Source organism: Rhinolophus sinicus, chromosome 4 (genome assembly GCF_057876585.1).
Source record: "Rhinolophus sinicus isolate RSI-liver-muscle chromosome 4, RSI-T2T, whole genome shotgun sequence".
NCBI classification, from domain to species: domain Eukaryota; kingdom Metazoa; phylum Chordata; class Mammalia; order Chiroptera; family Rhinolophidae; genus Rhinolophus; species Rhinolophus sinicus.
The window spans coordinates 2546242-2565556 of record NC_142504.1 but is presented as its reverse complement, the minus strand read 5'-3'; the positions used below and the strand labels follow the sequence as shown (position 1 = coordinate 2565556).

Genomic DNA, 19315 nt, shown 5'->3' with positions numbered 1-19315 from the left:
CTAAAGGAGCCGTGTTTGGGAAGAGGTTGATCTGTTCCTAAATGTCTTCTGTGTTAATGTTAGGAGCTGCCTTTGTTGACTGAGTTCTGCCCATCTATCTCTGTAACTGTCACTTTGCTGGAGATTGGAGGGAAGTGCCATCTCAAGATGCAGCACACTGCGGAGCATCTGAGCTTGGAAGGAAAGGCAGCCTTCCCCTGAATCCGGGGACAGCGCCATGCTGTCCACTGCCGGCTTTTCTACCAAGCTCCCTTTCTTGTTTCAGACAGGTGCCCAGACCCGTGAGTGGAAACAGTATGGAAACCCTTATTTGATCAACTTCACTAATAGTTTTTCAAACAAGAGTTCACATCTCATTTTGGTTACTAAACACAAAGAAGCAATCAATAGTCCAGGTTTAAAAAAAAAAAAAAAAAGCAAATACGAAAAACAAAAACAAAAAACCCACACAAAAAAGCAAACTTTCAAGGGTCACTATCATCTCAGAAGCTTCCCCGGAGAAGAGGAAGGGGTTTGAAGGCCAAGCTCGGTGAGATGAAGCCTTTGGCACAGCGTGCTGCCAGTGGAACAGTGTGGCCAAACCGTAGAGTGGCCAAAACTCCCCTGGGTCCCAGCGAGGCGGCGCGGGGCCCTGGCTCCCCGTGGCGGCCTCCGTGCTGTGGGCGCTTACCTGGGTACAGCGTGCCTGGAAGGCCCATGCTTTGCAAGTAGTTGTGGCAACGCTCTTTATGTTCCTCTAAAGAGCTTCGCTGCTTATAGCTTCGGCCACAATATCCACATTTGTGAGGTTTACCAACTGCAGAAAACACAATCGAGTTCAAGACCCCAATTAAATGCCGGCCTTATGTGTAAGGGGAATGCATGCAATACAGTCATTACCAAAAAGTCAAAAAAACTCTGCTCTTGACAGCTCAAAGCATCGTGGACTCGGGCAGAATTACTACCTTTAAAAATGTTAATGCCCAGGGGTTTCCTTCATTGTACCAAGAACGCCTGTCCAGCCTGTTTCATCTTGATTTGTCCACTCTACTGACCACCAAATTCTCCAATTTAATTGACTGAAATCTGTCTTTTAACTGGAGGGAAAGAACCCCGCGGTGTTGTAATGTGGAGGGAGGCCAAGTGGACAGAGCGGGAGGAAGACGCCGAGTTGGCTGGATAACAACACAGAGTCACGTCCACAGGTGGGCCAGGTCTGGCGACCACAGCGAATTCCGTTCCAGGAAAGCCAACTGGATAATTTGAGGGCTCTAAGGAATCACAGTGGATCAATCAACTTGAATTAAGTGAGCATTTTATTTCCAAAATGTACTTTCTGGTTCTAACTTAGTAAAGTTCTGTTTTTGTCCCAAAGAGCTTTAGGATGGTGTGATTTCTAGGCCAGCCCCGTCCAACCGAACTTACTGTGATGATGGAACTGACCTGTGTCTGTGCCATAGTGCTGTTCAGTCCGGTGGTCACCAGCCACCTGTGGCTACTGACCACTGGAAGCATGCTAGAGTCACTGAGGACTGAAGTTTTAATTTTGTTTAATTCTAATTGGTTAAAATTACAATTTAAGGACCACTGATGGCCAGTGGCTACTGTGTTGAACAATGCAGTTCTGTACAATGAGTTTAGTTCTTCCTGAGTTATATCGAGTGATGTTTTAGGAAGACTAACACAGATTCATACCATGCCTAACTTCAAAGACTTTGATAGCATTTTAGGAGATTTTAAGAGATGAAGTGGATAAAGTTTCTTCAATTACTCATATAAAGAATATAAATTTCCATCCTAAGACCAGAACAATCTTCTACTTCCTTCTCATATTGTTAGGTTTTACATATTTGAAAGTATTTTATTATATAGAATCAATACCATCCAAATAGGAATGTTTGGTAAAATGGCTTAACTAAAGCTCATATTAGTTAAATGTCTTCCTTAGGTGAACAGAAGCTATAGGTTAAGAAGATGAAGACAAAACCCCAAATTTGACTTCTGGAACATTTAATAGAGGAAGAAGAGCGTCCTTATCTGTAGAAAGTGTTGTATTCCTAACATGAGGGAAATAACATTGAAATATACAATGTTGCCTAAAATTGCACATTCTGTTGAGTACTGCCTTTAGAAATTGACAGAATATACAGAAGCTCTCAGTGTCCTTTCCTGGGAAAGCTATAACTTTAGCCCATTCATATATATATATGGCATGGTCTCAGAATATCCATCTTTCTGACAAAGGATTGCTTTTAACTCTGGAACCTTTCTGTCAGCAACAGAACTGAAGTATATCTCAAAGCATAGTCCAATATTCTGTACCATGTTTCCCCGAACATAAGACCTAGCTGGACCATCAGCTCTAATGCATCTTTTGGAGAAAAAATTATTATAAGACCCGGTATAATATAATATAATATATACCAGGTCTTACAGTAATTTTTGCTCTAAAAGATGCATTAGAGCTGGTAGTCCGGCTAGGTCTTATTTTTGGGGAAACACGGGAGGAAAGACATCTCTAGCTAAGCTTGCAGCTTGCAAAGAAAGCAGTGAAGAGGGAAGGGGCTCCCTCACCTACCCTGCCTGACCACCCCAACCCCTCCTGTTGTCAGTGTGGGTCAGATTCTCCAGTTGCGTCACCACTGATGGGTTGGTCTTTGGAAGCTCAGGCCACCCCCAGTTGCTAGGGAAAGTTCTGAGGCTCATCATATTTTCAGTGGAATAGGGGAGTGGCCATTTCACAACGGAATAGAATGTGGCCACATCTGAGTTTGTAGACACAGGCTGAAATCTTCATTTCATGCTAGTGAAATCATCCTGTAGAACTTGAATCATTGTTTCTTTCCAAGAGCTGTGTGTCAGTGGCACCTTCAGATGGCAGAGTTACCAGCAGCCCTGGATCAATGGTCGCTTTCTCACGACAGTATTGTCTACTTGCTCATCAGTGGGCCCCTATAGGCATAAGCTGTCCAAAGCTACCACTGTCAGAGCAGGACACCGTCACACCTTGAAGGAAATGAGCATACATGGAGCCATGCTAAAACGATACTGCATTAGATGTCCTGACGTCACAAGAGGAAAGAAGGGAGCAGCTTCACTTTAGGTTTTAGGGGTTGATATGCAGGAGAGATGGCTGTTGCACCTCAGAGAATCTACGCTGAATACGATATGGTTGGAAAGCTGAGGACGAGTCTGCTTTCAGCCCACGTGGCACTTCCTGCTTCCTACCATCCCAGTGCAGTATTACTGCCCTCTGTGCTGCTGTTTGCTTGACGCCTTATAAGTGATGTCTGCGGGGTTTCTTTGTCCCCTGTCACCTCTTCAGCACTATGCACAGACTGCATAATCCTCACATCTGAAGCTTCCACGCCCTGGCTTATCATTTAGTTCCCTGCTCACCTTCACGTCTACGTGGGACCACACACATGCTCCTCATTATTGTCACTTGGAAACATTAAAAAATGCTTACTGTCACACTGTCATCGTCCCACTTTGGGAGAGTCCCCTAGTCTCCCTGGCCCCTATAGCAAAGCCCTCCCCAGGCCTCAGCAGGCGCCCGCCTCTGATGGGGAGGTGCTGGCATTGGCCCCATTGTCGGCCCCTGCTGACCTGCCTGCTCTGTGGGAGGAGCAAGTCCTGGGCTTTGTATGGCTCTTCCTTGGACTATTTTAAGACCCTCACTGCAATCATCACGGTTTTCTATGTAAGAGTGTTTTGGGAGCCTCCTCCGCGTTGGCCATCAGGAAGGAGGTCAGAATGGACAAAGGTGGCCGGGCTGAACCCTAGTGCTGCAGGATGCTTGCCCCTTGCTCCTGGATGAATGCCTGCAGTTGCCACTGCAAGAGAGTGGCCAAGTTTCCCACCATATTTGCTGAAGTGCATACTAGGCCCCTTTCTGGGATTACGTACAGACTTGTACATTTTTGGGGGCACATCCCTGAATGTAAACATTAGAAACTCACCGTTCAGCCTGGACTCAAGCCCTTCTTCTATTGGAGTCTCTTCCGATGCCTCCCGCCCCAGAGACCAACTCTCCTCCCCGTGCTCCACCGTCTCCTTGGACACTGTGTCACAGCTCTTGTAAGACACTGGTGATTTGCTACTTTGCCCTTATCTCCTCCACTGGAGAATGGGGTCACTGGGGTGCTCAGTACATGGGTGACAAAGAAAGTGACACAGGAAGAGGATTCTCAAACCCAACGTTAACTACACTCACCGTATTTGGGAAAGAGATGGCCTGAGCCCAGGAAAACTCCCCCAAGGACACGGCATCCCTGCTCTGGGGGAGGTACCTCTGTAGGTGCTGCCCCGGAGATGTCTGGCAGGAGCTGGTCGGAAGCCGCTGCCCCTGCCCGGAGCCCTACTTGGGAGAAGTCCCGAGGCAGCACGGTTTGGATGGGCGTTCCATGAGGGCAGGGGTGATGGCCCATCCTCTCCTGTCCCCGGAGCCTCCCACTGTGCGCCATGGCAAACACCCCTGGGGATGGCGTGTGTGCCTGCCCCTGCGGCCCCACCCTTCCTCCTCTGACCTGTAAGATTGTGGGGCTACTTGATCATGAAAAATAGCAAAAAGGATTTCTCAGGAGGTAGAAGATCTAATCCAAGCAGAGGTGGACTGTGCTTCACAGGTTGGGCGTTTCGAGAACACACCCAGATTATGCAGGATGTGTTTCCTCAGATCTGCTCATGGCCCCAAACTGGCCTTTCCAGCGGACGCCTTGACTGGCTCCTGGCGTGACACTTGTACTCAGGCCAGTCCGGGCAGCATGCCCTCTGCTGACAGGTGTCCATCCAATCAGGACAGGTGACTGCAAGCCCTGAATCACCTCACCTACCACCTCTGCAAAGAAACCATCCCAATAATAGCTACAGAAATGTCTGCATAACCCAGCAATGCACGTGACTTACCAGTCACTGTAGAGAAATGTATTGGGGAGCTTTGCAGGTGTTAGCAGGACACCCAGTAAAAGTACTTTTGGAAGAGGCTTTACAAAGACCCACTTACCTGAAAAAATGGATGAGGCCTCCTTTAACACAGTCTACCTAAGGCAGGCTGTCTGTACGTGAGATTTCCCCACCCGGAAAATCACAGAATATGCGGGGGACACTGATGCCACCACAGTCATCATAGTGGACAGTCCCCGATGGATGGCTGTGCCCTGGGACCGGACCAGCCAACAAGGAGGGCTCCCTCGCCCACACTCAGTACAGGGTGGCTTCCGAGTCCCCGAGCCCTGGACTGCACCCAGAGGACCTACCGGAGTGCGTCCTCAGGTGGCCCGTGAGGGCGTCCCTCCGGCGGCAGGCGTAGTTGCACAGGTGGCACTTGAAGGGCTTCTCTCCCGAGTGTAACTTGATGTGGCGAAGCAGGTTGCCCTTCTGCGTGAAGGAGGCCCCACACTGGCTGCACTGGAAAGGCCGCTCTCCTGGGGGGAAGACAGGGAGCCGGTGAGAGCAGACCTCCACGGGGCGGGAGGGTGACGCTACCCGCTGGCCGGCCGGCCGGCCAGAAAGTTGTTTCCCACGGGCCTGTGGCTTCCACCGCGGCAGGTTTGATAGAACACGAGGCTTTCAGACTGAACCTGCCAGCTCCTTAACGCTTCACTGGTTGGGTCAATTTGATCTGAAAATCTAATTTTTTTCCCCTAAATCAGAATGGCACATCACAATGCAAATTCAAACTCATTTAAATAAAGTGACTGCAACATTTTGTGATGAAGAGCCACTCTTCCTGATGAGCAGTTTTGGAATAAACCAATATCCAATTTTGCGTGTTGTGGCATTTGGTGGGGTTTTTAATGTGGCTTTTTTCAAAGGGTCTTTAAAATATGCCACTGAAGCAGCAAAATAAAAAGGAAACTCATTAAAAATGCATTTCAGGATCACAAGTTCATTTCAGCGTTACATTCTTATATTTAAATGAAAGGCACTTCATTATAACAGTTATAATAACTTCTTTTCATTTACATTTTCCCTGTATTTTCCCTTTCAATTTCTTCTCCATGACCTGTCTGTCCCTACGCAGGCAAATCAGGAAAGAGACAGACAGAGAGAGTGTGAGGGGGAGAGGGTGACTAAAATGTGAAGTGAAGAAACTGGAGGAAAGTCCTCTTTGCCCACAGAAGTCCCGGGCCCAGGGCAGCAGGACAGCATAGCACAGCTGCCTGCCCGAGGCTCGGGCGCTTGGCTTTCCTCACAGATCCTAACGTCTTGCTGCTACACTGGCCTAGATCCACACAAGACAAGCGATGTTTTCAGTACAAATATTCTAAGAGATGCAATGTAGGTGTTCCTAGGAATCCCCTCCCTGGGGGTGCTGCCGGAGAGGTGACCACAGTGTGTGGCCGTGCGCGTGCCTGTGCCCGGCACCCAACACAGGGATGAGCAGGCATCTGTGGACAAGAAATACGCTGGCCTGGGGATCGAAATGCATGAACACTTTGTTTAACTGTCACCTAAGAGTGATGGATGCATTTCTCATGTGGAAATAAACATTAAAACTCTCTCGACAACAAATGCTTTTTTTTAGAAGAGCTCTGTGTGACCGCAGTATCTGTACTTCCTGAAAACGCACTTCCCAGGAACAATTTTTTCTTAGGAGAAAAGAATGTGTTTACTGTGTATATTTAACAATCTTCCCATTTGAGTAACATGACTTTGGCAGACGAGACCGCACTTACCAAAGTGACTAGCCACATAGCTGGTACCATTAGAATCTACACAAATCTAAAATGTAAATTGGAAAGGCTATCTGGGCACCTGAATTTGAGGATTACCACCATTTCTATTTTTACGTAGGGAGGACTGAGGTGCTACTGTAAAAATGGAAAGTAATTTACAATGATATTCCGCTATGGACCAATTGGAAGGGCCCTGATACTAACCAGCATGCATTTGGTATTTTCCCAAATCTTTACCTGGATTGGACTTGGCTGAGCAGAAAAACAGTATAAAGTCATGCAGGTGAGAAGGTGATGGTAAAACTAAGTAACTATAACTAAACCTCTGAGTTAGAAGCCCATGAGGCTGGCAGCCAGGTGGCCTGAGGAGCGTCTGACAGAGAGAGATCCTTTAATTATCTGTTAGAAACGCTTCTGGGCCTCCCCACACACGTGAGTGAATGTGCGCCTTTATCTCCCAAGCAGACGGAAGGACAACGTGAAGTGGGAGGGTCCCTGCGTGCCTCCCACTCTGCCAGGCTGGCCCCTCAGATGGGTGTCCTGCTAGGACAGTTGGGAGGGAGGCCTCCTGCCTTGAAAAGACTGAAGAGAAGGAAGCAGGGCGCTGCTGGTGAGCGAGGTGTGTGGACCACGCTAAGCAAGCGAGTCCCCCACGCTGGGTGAGGTGCCCCTTCCCTGATGACAAGGTGCCACCTCCTTGTTTCTCCTGAGGTCTGAAGGGGGAAGGGGAGGTCCAGGCGGGACCCCACGCTTGAGCCAGTGTGTCCGCAGGAGCAGCCAGCCAGCCGAGACAGAGGACATTTCTTAAAGCCTTGTCCCCCTTCCTCAGAGCAGGACAGAAAGGAAAGAAAGGCAGCTGCTTCTTCCAGAGTAAAATCTGTCTTCTAACTTGAGCCTCTGGTTCTTGTGTACCCTCCTGCCTGCTGTCTTACTCCTGCTGACAGCTTTCCTGGAAATCCGTGAGTTGCTGACGGTCTGTGCTGGCGTGAATACCTAAGAGGGCATGGGGACGTGTGAAGTGAAGACTGTTCCCTGACGTGACAGCGCAGAGCTCGGACTCGAGGTGGTTTCCCTCTGCAGGTGTTAATGGGGAAGGGGGCCAGGGAACATGCCCCGCAAATCGTGCTCAGCTCTGTGCTCCCCTCCTGCAGGTCGCTAGTGGCCTTACTGTAGCGAAATGAAATCAAGTTTCTCCAAGGTCGTATTTCCTTGTATTTATTTAACTGGGATTCGGAATTTAGTTTTCAATCCCAGTGACTCTAGACGCTGTCATTCCAGGGACTCTGTTAGGCTGTCTGAGCCCCTTTTAATAACTTCATTGGGTGAAGAAGAAAGTCTTCTTGGGAGCCGCATCAGAAAGTTTCTGCAGGCATCTCAGAAGAGGGCGAGTTTAAAGCCTTGTACCTGAACTGTGGGCGGGGGCTGTGTTGGGGAAGCGGAAAACGCCTTCCCATTCGAGGCTGTACTGAGGAGGCATGGTGACTGCGCCTGGTCCCCTCAGATGGGAACAGAGTGGGTGCAGGACTGTGAGACAACCATAATCCAGGCACTTTTCTTGGTCCTTACTGTTAAAAGTCCCATCGTTTGGAATAACGACACTGTGTATTTGCAAGGCGGGATCACGCTGCACTGCTTGCTTCCATATACTCTGCGCGCTGATTCTCACGTGAACCCTGAGATGCTGGTGGGGAAGGCATTACTCTTATACTTGCGTTAAAAAAAAAAAAAAGTAAAACTGAATAAACCTAGGGCTGTCAGGTGGTGGTACCAGTAAACCGTTTAGAGGAGGTCGCCAGTGGCTCCTCACCGAGGGGCTGACATGGGCAGAGGACAGCATTCCGTGGTGGGAGACAGCCCAGGAAAGCTGCAGTCTGTCAGGGAAGGATCCCAGGGGGCAGGCTTACTGGGTGGGGGGCAGGTGCGTGTCCTGGCTGCCTGGGGGCAGTGAGGTCGTACCCGGGCCTCCAAATGACGAGCCCCCCGGAACGGCACAGTTCACGGTCCACTCAACAGCACACCCTGCCATCTGCACAGCATCCCCTGTGTCCCCTGCATTTTCAGGAACCCCCAGGGATTCATGTGGTCTCTAAGTTCGAGAGGCACTGCTCTAGAATGTTTTCACCTTGGAGAATGTAGGGTGGGTGTGGTTAGTAAAGTATGCCTCGTCTGACGCTGTCACTCGTCACTCACTTTCCTGGAGAATGGACCCTCCTCGCATGTCGCTATTCAAACCTCATTTGACCCATGTAGTTCTGTATCTACCTATGACCTTCCACTCTTACGCGGGTGGAAACACCTTAGGAGGCAGCCCACACAAGCATTGTTTCGGCTTTTTTTTTTTTTTTTTTTTTCCAATTAAAGTCAGGGCAGGGACCATAAAACTGACGGCCGGCATGTCCCTATTTCTAGAATTTCTTGTGCTTGGGCAAAGGCCTCCACGGACTGGTGTGGACTCGGCACTTAGCTGCTATTTGTGGAGAGAAGTGGGCAGCAAACAGCTGCTGCGTCTGTGCATGGCCACACCTGGCAGGTGTGTTCATTACACACAATTAGTCTTTTGCTCAGGGAAGGCACTCATTATATTCTGGCAGTTTAGATTCATTTGTCAAATACTTATTTAAGAGAATTTTCACTGTATAACCAGGCTTTCCATGAATTGGCAGGAACGTAATTCATTTGTGAGGGCTATTGCCCCATCAGGAATGCATTCTCACGGTCCCAGTGTGTTCTGCTAAGTGTCTGTCACAAGGTGACCGGCCTTCACTTTAGTCTCCACCTCATTACACATGGGAGAGCCCCACTACTCTCCTGCATGTGGTACTTACAGCTGGATGTGACGGGGCTATTTCACTGGATAATTAGAGGATTCAGGCCACACCAGCCAAAGCAAAGTTTGCTTAATTTTAGAAGTCAAATTTCTATTGAAAATGAATGCTTAGTGAAAATAAACATATTTCATGGTTTTCCAGATTTACTACAAACGGAAGACATTGTGTTAGAAGCTGCCCTGATTCAAATTTAAAAATTTAAAAATTTGAATAGGTCACCTTGTGTTAGACACTTAGCAGAACACACTGGGACCATGTGAATACATTCCCGACGGAGAAATAGCCCTTGCACATAAATTACTTTCCTGCTATTCATGGGAAGCCCGATTGTGCAGTGAAAATTCTCTTAATTCAAATTTAAAAATTTGAATCTGCACAAGTGGTACATTTCCTGACAACCAGCTTTGGGGCTCAATGAATTTTCCGAATTCCCTCTTAATTTTTGGTCATCTGAATTTGTGTGGCGTCGTGTGAGACTCAGGGGATGTAATCCGGCTGTGCCTCTGGGGTAAGCTTTCATCTGTTCTGTCTGTTCCTCCTGCGCTGGCAGGTCCTGGCTTTGTGGTGACCTACTGATGCCACCCCCCAGGCAGGAATGCCTCAGGGTTTCCATGTTTTATGTTCGAACATTCAGTGACCACTAGAACGGGTGACTTTATTGTGGTTTGTCCACCTTTAGGGCAGACGAATAAACTTTCTGTTCAATTCAAGACATCCCATGTATACAGTTCGTTAAAGGTAAAATGCATCCTGTTAATACTGTATTTTGAAGACCCTCTCGTGTCACTAGTGGTGGCTGGACAGTTTGGTGGAAAAGCATGTGACTGGTCAATCGCCAGGACCGGGGACTGGTCACTCCACGGAGGGGGCAGACCTGAGACTCCACCTCCCCCACCCCAATGTGACAACGTCTTGGGAGCGTGGGCATAGCCCTCGGACACGAGACTGTCCTCGTTCCTTCGTTTTTGGACACGGAATACTGTATTGTCTTATATTCCCAAAGCCTCCAACAGACAGGGGTTTGAGGATTAAATTCTTTACCGATTTTGAGATGAAAACTGGCAGCAATGAAACGACCATGTTCCAAGGGTCATCATTGGAGGGCGGGCCATCGGGAAAACCACCTTTCTTTCTGAAAGGCCACACCCCATCTTTCACTAATACTTAAGAACCAAAGCCTGATAATTTGAATACAGAAAAAATGCAATTTTACTCAGGGTTCCTCAGTGGCAAGCCTGAGGCCTACACTTTGGTGCATTAATCTTTTTTTTTTTTTTTCTTTTTTTTTTTTGGATCTGTCTTGTTTTCTTAAAGGCCAACAACTTGGCAGGCGCCACCTAACAGCGCAGCGGACGATATTCAGTGGGTATCACCGCTGGCCCTCGCACACACACAAGAGGCCGCTAACTTTCTCTTTCTGTTTGTTGCTGAATTGTCTACGGTCGGATGGGTGAGTGTTTAGCAGTCCCGCCCGACGTGGTTTGGAATGAGAACGTGACGCCCTGCTATGGCGTGGAGCCACTGCCGAGCGCCCGTCTTCCTGCAGCACCCTGAGCACGGCAGCCCAGACAGGATGCAGAAGTGCCTCCTGCGACACCCCCAAGCCTTACCAGTGTGGCTTCTCTTGTGGACCATGAGCACATTGGGACCGATGCAAATTATCCCACAGACATCACACTTTAGTTTGCCGTTAGGAAGTCGAATGCCTCCAGCTCCCGACAAAGCTCTGCCGCCTTGGCCACTGTGGGAGCCATTCATTTTCTCTCCCGAGGCATCAAGCACTCGTAAATCCTCGGCACATGCTTCCCCATTCATTTCACAGGCACGCCCATTCTCTTCATCACTCTGAGTCTCTACTTTAACATTACTGGCTGAAAGACACAATACAGGGCGCCACTCAGTGTCATCGCAAAAACAAAACAAAGCAACACAGCAGCAAAAAGATGACCCAACGGGAGCAAAAAGCTCCTAAACAGAGGTTCTTAGCAGCTTCCGCCACGTGGACGGCGTCCCTGAGTGGTGGACAGATCCGCTCATGGGGCTGTGAGGGCCTGGGACAGGAAACCAAGGTGTTGGGGACGACCGGCCTGCCCTCACCGCAGGCACAAGTGGCAGTGCCTGAGCATGCGTAAGGGACCCATCCCTAAATCCTCACTGTGCAGCAGGGTCCTCTCTCTAAGAAAGTCAGGGTCACCAGACCCACAGTAGCAGCCTGGTGTGCCCTCTGGAGTAACCGGAGGCCCGCTACCAGGTGCCACCTCTGCCAGATGAGCCCCTCACAGCAGCAGCTAAGTGCTGTCACGTCATGCAACCTCCCTGGGGTCGTAACCTTGTTTGGCAAGAACCCTACTTAGTGGTTATCAAGGCTGAGAAACTCTGCTACTTATAATGCTGCCTTTCCTCGTGTCGTGTATTCATGAACTCTGGGACCAAACTCAGCAAATGCATGCTCAACTTCTGACCACAGACTCCTGGAAGATTTGTTTGCTTCTTTAGTACATAATCATTCTAACTCCCTTTTATTTCATAATATTAACGAAAGCTGCATCCTAAAATAGAGCCACGACTTTGTCGATTTCTTGCGATGGCTGAAGGGTCGGTTGGGGTCATTGTGAATGGAAGAGACGGAGACCTGCTTTTCAGAGAGAGCCCACGTGTGGGGTGAAGGGCTAGTGTCGGGACGCAATGGCTGCTGTGTCCCCTGCCTTCTCCTTCCTTTTACGTCACATTTAGGGCAATTATTTATGTCATTCCCATATTTCTCTTGGTAAATGCAGTGAGGGGCATGTTATGTGCATTCTCCTGAAATACAGACTGGGGGGCGTGGAGGAACCCAAACCTGCCGTGATGGGGCTGCCGTTACATTGAAAACCATCGTTTCCATCACAATCTCCACAGGTCGGTGAGAGCACGCAGGAAACAGCCAAGGAAAACACCCGGGAGACAGATGACAGTGACCACTACAACCTGTGACCAGGGCTTTGGGTCGGTGGTCCTCCCCGTGGGGTCCCTGATCCTCCCCATGGGGTCCCTGGTCCTCCCCGTGGGGTCCCTGGACCAGCAGCAGCAGCGTCTGAGAACTTACTAGAAGAGCAGATTCTCAGGAACTCGCACAGCGGTCCTGGGCCCCGCAGAGGCCTGTGACGTCCACCGAGTCTGAGAACAACTGTTTATCACGGTCAACTTAACAGTAACTCTCCGAGTTGACTTTACCCAACACATCCCTCTACCTTTGGGAGTCCGGAGCCCGGAGTCTGGTACCAGGCTTCTTAGTGTGGCTCCCAGCTCCCTTTCTCTGAGCTCCGAGACCCCAGGCGAGCCACGTGACTTCTCTGTGACTGGGTGTCCTCATCTGCAAACACGGCACTGTTGCCACACTGGCCTCCTGGGCGGCGTGAGGTTTTGATGGGTGAGCCGGTGAGAAGTTAGCTTAGGACAGTGGCTGGGCGGGGTGTGTGGAGGCACATTTGCCACAGACCCATCGCACTGGGGGGCCCCACCTCATCCTATTAATGTTGCCGGCACTTTAACTCACAACAAGCCTATGAAAGAGGCACTGCTCGTATCCTATTTTACATGTGAAAATGCTCACGCACAGAGAGGGTGAACAACTGGCCAGGGGTCACACAGCGAGCAAGTGGCAGAGCTGGGAGATACTGCAGGCAGCCTGACTGCTATCCAGCCAAGGTTTGCCCATTAAGGCTTTGGAGAGAAGACTTACAGATAGATAAGAGCATGGAATGAATTAGCTGAGATCCCATCAGGCCCTGGATCTCACTAGAGCAGGGGTGTCCACACTGCAGCCCGCAGGCCACCTGCGGCCCACAATCCATTGTTAATTGGCCCGCAGCAAATTCCAAAAATATATTTAGTTTACTTAAATAAACCAGGTGAGGCAATACGTACTTCACCTCGAGTCAGTGGCCCGGCTGTTTGTGTATTTTACTGCATATGGCCCTTGGTAAAAAATGTTGAAAAAAGTTTGGACACCCCTGCACTAGAGTGTTCTGAAGACCCACTCATCAGGAGTCTCAGAAGGGGCTTCCTACAGGATCCTGACACCGGAGGCTCAGCAGTGCCGTGTCCCAGCAGCCCCCTGGCCTCTCCCAGCCACCAGGGCGAGTCTTCCAGGCATGGGAGCGGGGAGACCAGATGGGCAGGGAGACAGGTGAGCGGCCAACAGAGGCTTTCCCGCCTGCGCTCTGTGGGCTCCGTCTTTCGGGGGCGAGGAAACAGACTCATTCACCAGGGCCCACTCCCCACCCGTGTCTGCACCAGATACATGACCATCCAGCTTCCAAGGCCCCTGAACTCCTTCACCAGGGCTGTTTCTAGTCGTCATCTTGTCGCCTCAGCGCACAGTGGGGCAAATGACTGGGTGTGTGACAAGTTCTCCAACACCGAAGCTGACGCCCAGGCCAAGGGCGTCTGGCACTGGAAGGAGACCACGTGGAGGGACAGTGTCGGGGTCACCCCTTGGCCGGCCCTCCCCTCGGCTCGATGCCATCAATTTAGAGGCCAGAAGGGAAAAGAATAGACTCCTGCTTCCCCAAAGACACAGAGCAGGCGTAGGTGGTGTGTGACAGTCGCCCACAACGCCCACTTGTTCTGCGTCAGGAAAGCCTGGTGTTTTGCGACCCCATGGTGCTCTGGCTGGTGGGGGTGGTGTGGGGAGCGGAAGCACAAGGGCGGCGTCTGGGCTTCTGAGCCCAGGAGCGCACGCTCCCCTGCGGCAGGCTGCCTGCAGAGGAGGGGACACTGTCGGGAGGGGACGGATGGCGGCGTGATGGGAAAGCAAGGGTGATGCCTCCTTAATGCCACAGAGGTCCTCAAGCCAGAAGACGTGACAGCCGTCCCCACCTTGACTAGTGGCTCATGAAGGAGGGACTTGATCGTGATCATGGCAGGGGACCAAGAAGCCAGGAGTCTACACGGGCCCGAGAGCATCTGACAGATTATCCTGGGACCACGGAGGACCCCCAGGTACCATGTTAGGTAGGTATGTTCAGCACCGGAAGAGGCAAAGCTCAAAGAAGGAAATTCAGGACCCTGTGCTATTCTAGGTTTCTCAAAAAACGCAGACAAAACCCCCGGTCAGTGCGGCTGAATCAAGGAAGCAGAGATAACGGGAACTGGACAGACTTCCACATAAGCAAATGCCATGCACATTTCGAAACAAGAGTCAGACAGCAGAGGCCCAGCATTTTAGAGCTGGAAGCTTGCTAGGACTCTGAGCACAAATTCTGGGCCTTCTGATGACAGGGAAATCTGTGGGGACTGAGAGTGGGGAAGGATGACTTCTGGGGTGAAGGGGTCTGGCGAGAAGAAATGGGCCACCGTGTCAGATGCAAGCGTGAGCGAATTTCCCTAAATGTAGAGGGAAGATTCTCGTCTCTGGACGGATGCAAATGGGGTGCTGGCTGCATGGCAGAGAAGGGAGAGATTTCTGCCCCCCGAGGAGGGCGTCTATGAAAACAGGTCTGCCATTGGGCTGGGAGGAGAATACGGGCAACATGCTTGTTACTTTTGTAGATGACAGAAATCAGGGCATGAAACTACCTTAATGGCAAACAGACTGCATCTCAGAAGTTGAAATCTAATAGATGTAAATGTAAGGTCCCCTTAAGTTAAAATGCACATTTAACAACTACAGGCTTGGGATGGAAGCTGGGGGTGCAGGCTTGGCTTAGTTATGTAAGTGTGAAAAGGCTTTGGGGGTTTCAGCTGCTGGTAAGCTCGATTAGCAAGGAGGCTGGGGAAAGCCCATCCAAGATGCAGTCTTGAGGTCCCGCGTTAATCTAAATCTGGGTCCCTTGCCCTGGGCAGGCTGGCCACCTCCTGGAAAGGGCCTAGCAGAGCCTGGAGTGGTCAGATGGAAGGCAGTCAGTGGGGGATGGAAGCCAGTTCCTGTGGGGACATCAGTGGGAAGGTGAATGTTCTGTACTCGGCTGCAGCCCGCAGGTGTTTTCTGTACGGAAAGCTGAGCAGGGCTCACGCTGATCGCCTGCCTGCACTCTGCTCTGAATTCATACACCTCTCCATCTGAGCCATTTCCCTGGACCTGGAGCTCCTTTGCTGAGACACTGTTTCTGTGAAATGCAACACTGTCCCTGAATAGAGGAACTATACTTATAAATACTGTGTAACTCCGTCCTCCCACCCTTAGAAACATGTCGCTCACAGTAAGGTGCTGGCCCGACCTGATGAAACATAGACCATGAGATGGAGCCTTGCACGTGCCTTTACCCTGGGACCCAGGCTGAGGCCTACCCTGCAGCTTTTCAATTGACGGGGCCCGATTTTACTATTTAATAGGTGTGGCTTATGTTACGAGTGGATGTTTTCAACCCTGAGTCAAAAGCTGCTTTCCTTCCCAGAGGCTATGAAACATCTGGAAAAATGACAATATCATTGTTACGTATTTTAGAGGCCTATGTTATTAGTAACACAGCAGTCCTAAGAGCGCCCGCAGGCCCCTGAATGTAAGTGGACTCTAGCACGCAGACAGGCTAGCCCTGGAGAATCTGGAGAATCCAGGGGCCGCAGGGTCGGGGCCGAGGCCTGAGGCTGCCCCGAGTGTTGTCGCTGTCAGGAAGGACTCAAGCGTCTGAGTGCACGGCCACAACGCGCACGGCAGCCCCACCTTCCAACTGCGTGACGCGTCCTTCCATTTTCTTTTCCCTTTGAGGCTGTGTCTTTACTGCTCAGGTAAATGTCTGTACTCAGACTGCACTTTTCCATCGAAAATATATTCTGAGATCTTCACTATGGTGTCAGTTTAGGCCATGGAACCTCAATCTTTTAAATTTTAAAAATGGGAGAAATATTCCTGCAGCACTGGTGACTGGCCAGTAAAAATCACATGGAATAAAAATATTTACACTGTATCTGGAACGAGGCTAATTTTGAGATGAGAGGAGATATGTAGGTGTTTCTGAGGTGCCTCTAGGAGAGGTTTATGAAAACTTTTAAGCATCTTAAAGGTTAATAAAGCCATTTATTATAACTTATACCATTTTAAATGTAGGATTTTTCCTTCTTGTCATGCTTAGGAATATTTTTATCCTTATTTGATGTTTTAGGACTTTAGATGGAACGATGTCAGAAAGAGAGAAAATAGGAAGTGTATGAAAAGAGAACAAGTTACAAGCATATTTGCGTTTCCTTGGGTAACTAGGGACGCAAACTGGGATAAAGAAGGTGGTCAAACAGGTGGTTTTTCATTTTGAAGAAGAGGTGAGGGGTGAGGACAATTCTCCACCCTGACCACTAGGTGGTGATGTTGGCCCAGAACAGTTTGGTTGCTGTTTGCGAGGGGTATCTGTCGTCAAGATGAACAGCCACTTGTGCGAGGGGATATGTACAGTTTGGGTACATGGGGAGCGGGAGAAAGAGAGAAAGACCCTAGTACTTTGTGAGCCCATGTGTATAAGGACATACAGGCAGTGCATCAAAATCTATATAATCTATCTTACAAAAACTCCAGTCTTACATATCTTTAAACGCAGCCATGTTTTATACGGTGTCTTCACCCAGAGGTCTGCTTCAACACTGCACTATGCTTGAGCCTAAACATCCTCAGATTTAATGACAGCCTGTCTTAGGCTGTATTAGCTTACTCTGACATGCATTTGGCTTCTCAACATTTCAACTATGATGTTCATCTCACAATTACGGTTAGTTCTGTCCCAGTATCTTAGTGTTTTACATAATCACATAAGCACACATACACATATGTAAATATTTATGTATGTACATACGTACATATCCCACAGAAATAAAGATCAAGCTAGTGTTGAATTAAAGGACCGTCAGTAAGAGAGAGATCTCTGTACCTTTATACTCACACACTGGAAAAGCAGTCAATGTAGCTCGTAAGAAAGGGGCCTCCTTAGATTGACCCTGCAAAATCCTTCAGAGACCAGGATGTCAGACAGCCATCTCTACCTGTTCCTGACGCCGTTAGATCCGAGCCTGTATTGCACTTGCTACAGTATTAACAAGCACGACCTGTGTTCTGATGTCGCTCTCCACTGTGAGAGAACTTACTCATACAGGTTCTGAAGCGTCTGAGTACTAGGGGGCAACCCACTCGTATCACTTTGAATATTCAGCTATGGGTACAGTTTTCAAAAGCACTGTCCATTCCTTAAAATACTCCTTCGAGAATGTTACCCACATGTATTTATCATCTATCATCTCTCAATGCCTGAAAAAAGAAAGATGAAATCCACACCTGCTTTTGGTTTAACAGCTCAGATCAGGAATGGCACCCAGGCACGAAGTGGGAAGTCTGTCGGCTCAGACTGCGAGGCCCCAGGCACCAACGGCCAACGGCCTGGAGGCCCTGCGACTTTTCTCAGTTCTGAAATTAATACTTCAGAGTGACAGAAGGAGACGATGTGTCTTTCTCCTGTCCTACAAACTTGGGAAAATTATCTTGAGAACATGTTGGGTTGTTTCCTGGTGACAGAAAGTCTGGCCATTTTATCAGCTACTCAATAAAAAAAGAGATAATACAAGGTTAATAACAACCCTGTCTCACAGCAGTTAGTAGAGTAACAATCCCATCGGTGCTGTTGCTGCGTCTCCCTCCACGGCCACCACAAAGGGCAGGCTCTTTCAACCATCTAAGATGTCACATATGTACTTTATTGTATAAGTGATGTACTTGATGGGATGGTCAATATTTATCTCATTTTTTCAAGTATGAAGGAAGGTGATGAAAAAACATGCATTCACGATATGTACACTGTGGAAACTGAGTATGAAATGAACACATGTTTCCATGTTTTAGAAGCAAAGTGTATACTTACGAGAGAAAGATTTGGGAATTATTGCGTGAAAATCCCTAAAGCCATCAGCCCCATATGCAACTGCAATAAAGAAGCAAAAAGAAAGAAAGCTGGGTTGTGATACTGTTTGACAGACATAGTAAGAGTTTAAAAGAAAGCATTATTTTCTTAAATATAAGAAGCATTGCTCAAAGCCATTATTTAACTACTGGTCAGCGCCTGCTGGCCCTCAAACACCTGAAAAGACAACAGTGCCTGCTCAGGGTCACATCACAGTGTTGGGAGCAACCTTGGTGTGGCAGACATCTCAGGGTGGTGACCTAAACCATTTCAGAACGACGGGACATCTCTCAGCAGAACCGGTCCGAGCAGGTCCGAGATGCAACGTCTCCTGGGAGGCACTCGTCCTCCTCAAAGCCGTGCTCCTTCAGGGCGGACAGCACAGCACATGTTGTGCACCCAGCTTTTTCTTAGAAAGTGTTCACAGAAATTAGAGAACGTTCACGCGACACCCTGAGTGAGTGGGGGAAATGAGTGTTTGGCTCTCGCTCGGTGAGAGCCACCCAATTTCTGTGGGCGTTCCTTATCAGCTGCCCTCATAAACGTTATCAGTGCCTCGAATCTTCAAGTTCTTGTTCTGTTTTATAGGTCAGAGCTTCCCAGAGTGTGCCTTCACACTAACTGGCTACCACGCACGCACATGTGAGTACTGCATGCACACGCATGCAGTTTTCTCCCCATGAATGCGGTCACAGTGACTCGTTATGGGTACAGTGTGGCTCTGGAATTGAACTCGTTGGGTGAACTACTGAACTGACAGAGTACAGATCATGGTGTCCTGCAGGCCTCAGGACTCTGCCTGAGCCAGTGTTATCCCAAAACGTCTGACCACAGACCCTCCCTCTCCCCCCCACGTGAAAAACTTATTACAGACTGGGATAGTGGGCAAACGCAATTTGAGAGACGCTTCCAAAGCTGTTGCTTGAATGGACCAGCTTCATGGCTGCCTAACACACACTGAGTCTTCTACCTC

At 49.2% G+C, this 19315-nt stretch overlaps 1 protein-coding gene across 22 annotated transcripts in view; it reads right to left on the bottom strand.

Annotated features, from left to right (window-relative positions):
- IKZF1 (IKAROS family zinc finger 1) overlaps nucleotides 1–19315 on the bottom strand; it is an 89889-nt gene that overhangs the window by 14361 nt on the left and 56213 nt on the right. For 8 of the 22 annotated variants that reach the window (XM_019731586.3, XM_019731580.3, XM_019731579.3 and 5 more), the window contains 4 exons: nucleotides 18304–18363; nucleotides 11098–11358; nucleotides 5238–5405; nucleotides 671–796 (listed from right to left, as the gene is read on the bottom strand). In XM_019731586.3, coding sequence (XP_019587145.2) covers nucleotides 671–796; nucleotides 5238–5405; nucleotides 11098–11358; nucleotides 18304–18363 — 615 coding nt within the window. The remainder of the gene's footprint in view (nucleotides 1–670; nucleotides 797–5237; nucleotides 5406–11097; nucleotides 11359–18303; nucleotides 18364–19315) is intronic. The other 14 variants (XM_019731594.3, XM_019731591.3, XM_074341051.2 and 11 more) reach the window with 5 other exon arrangements.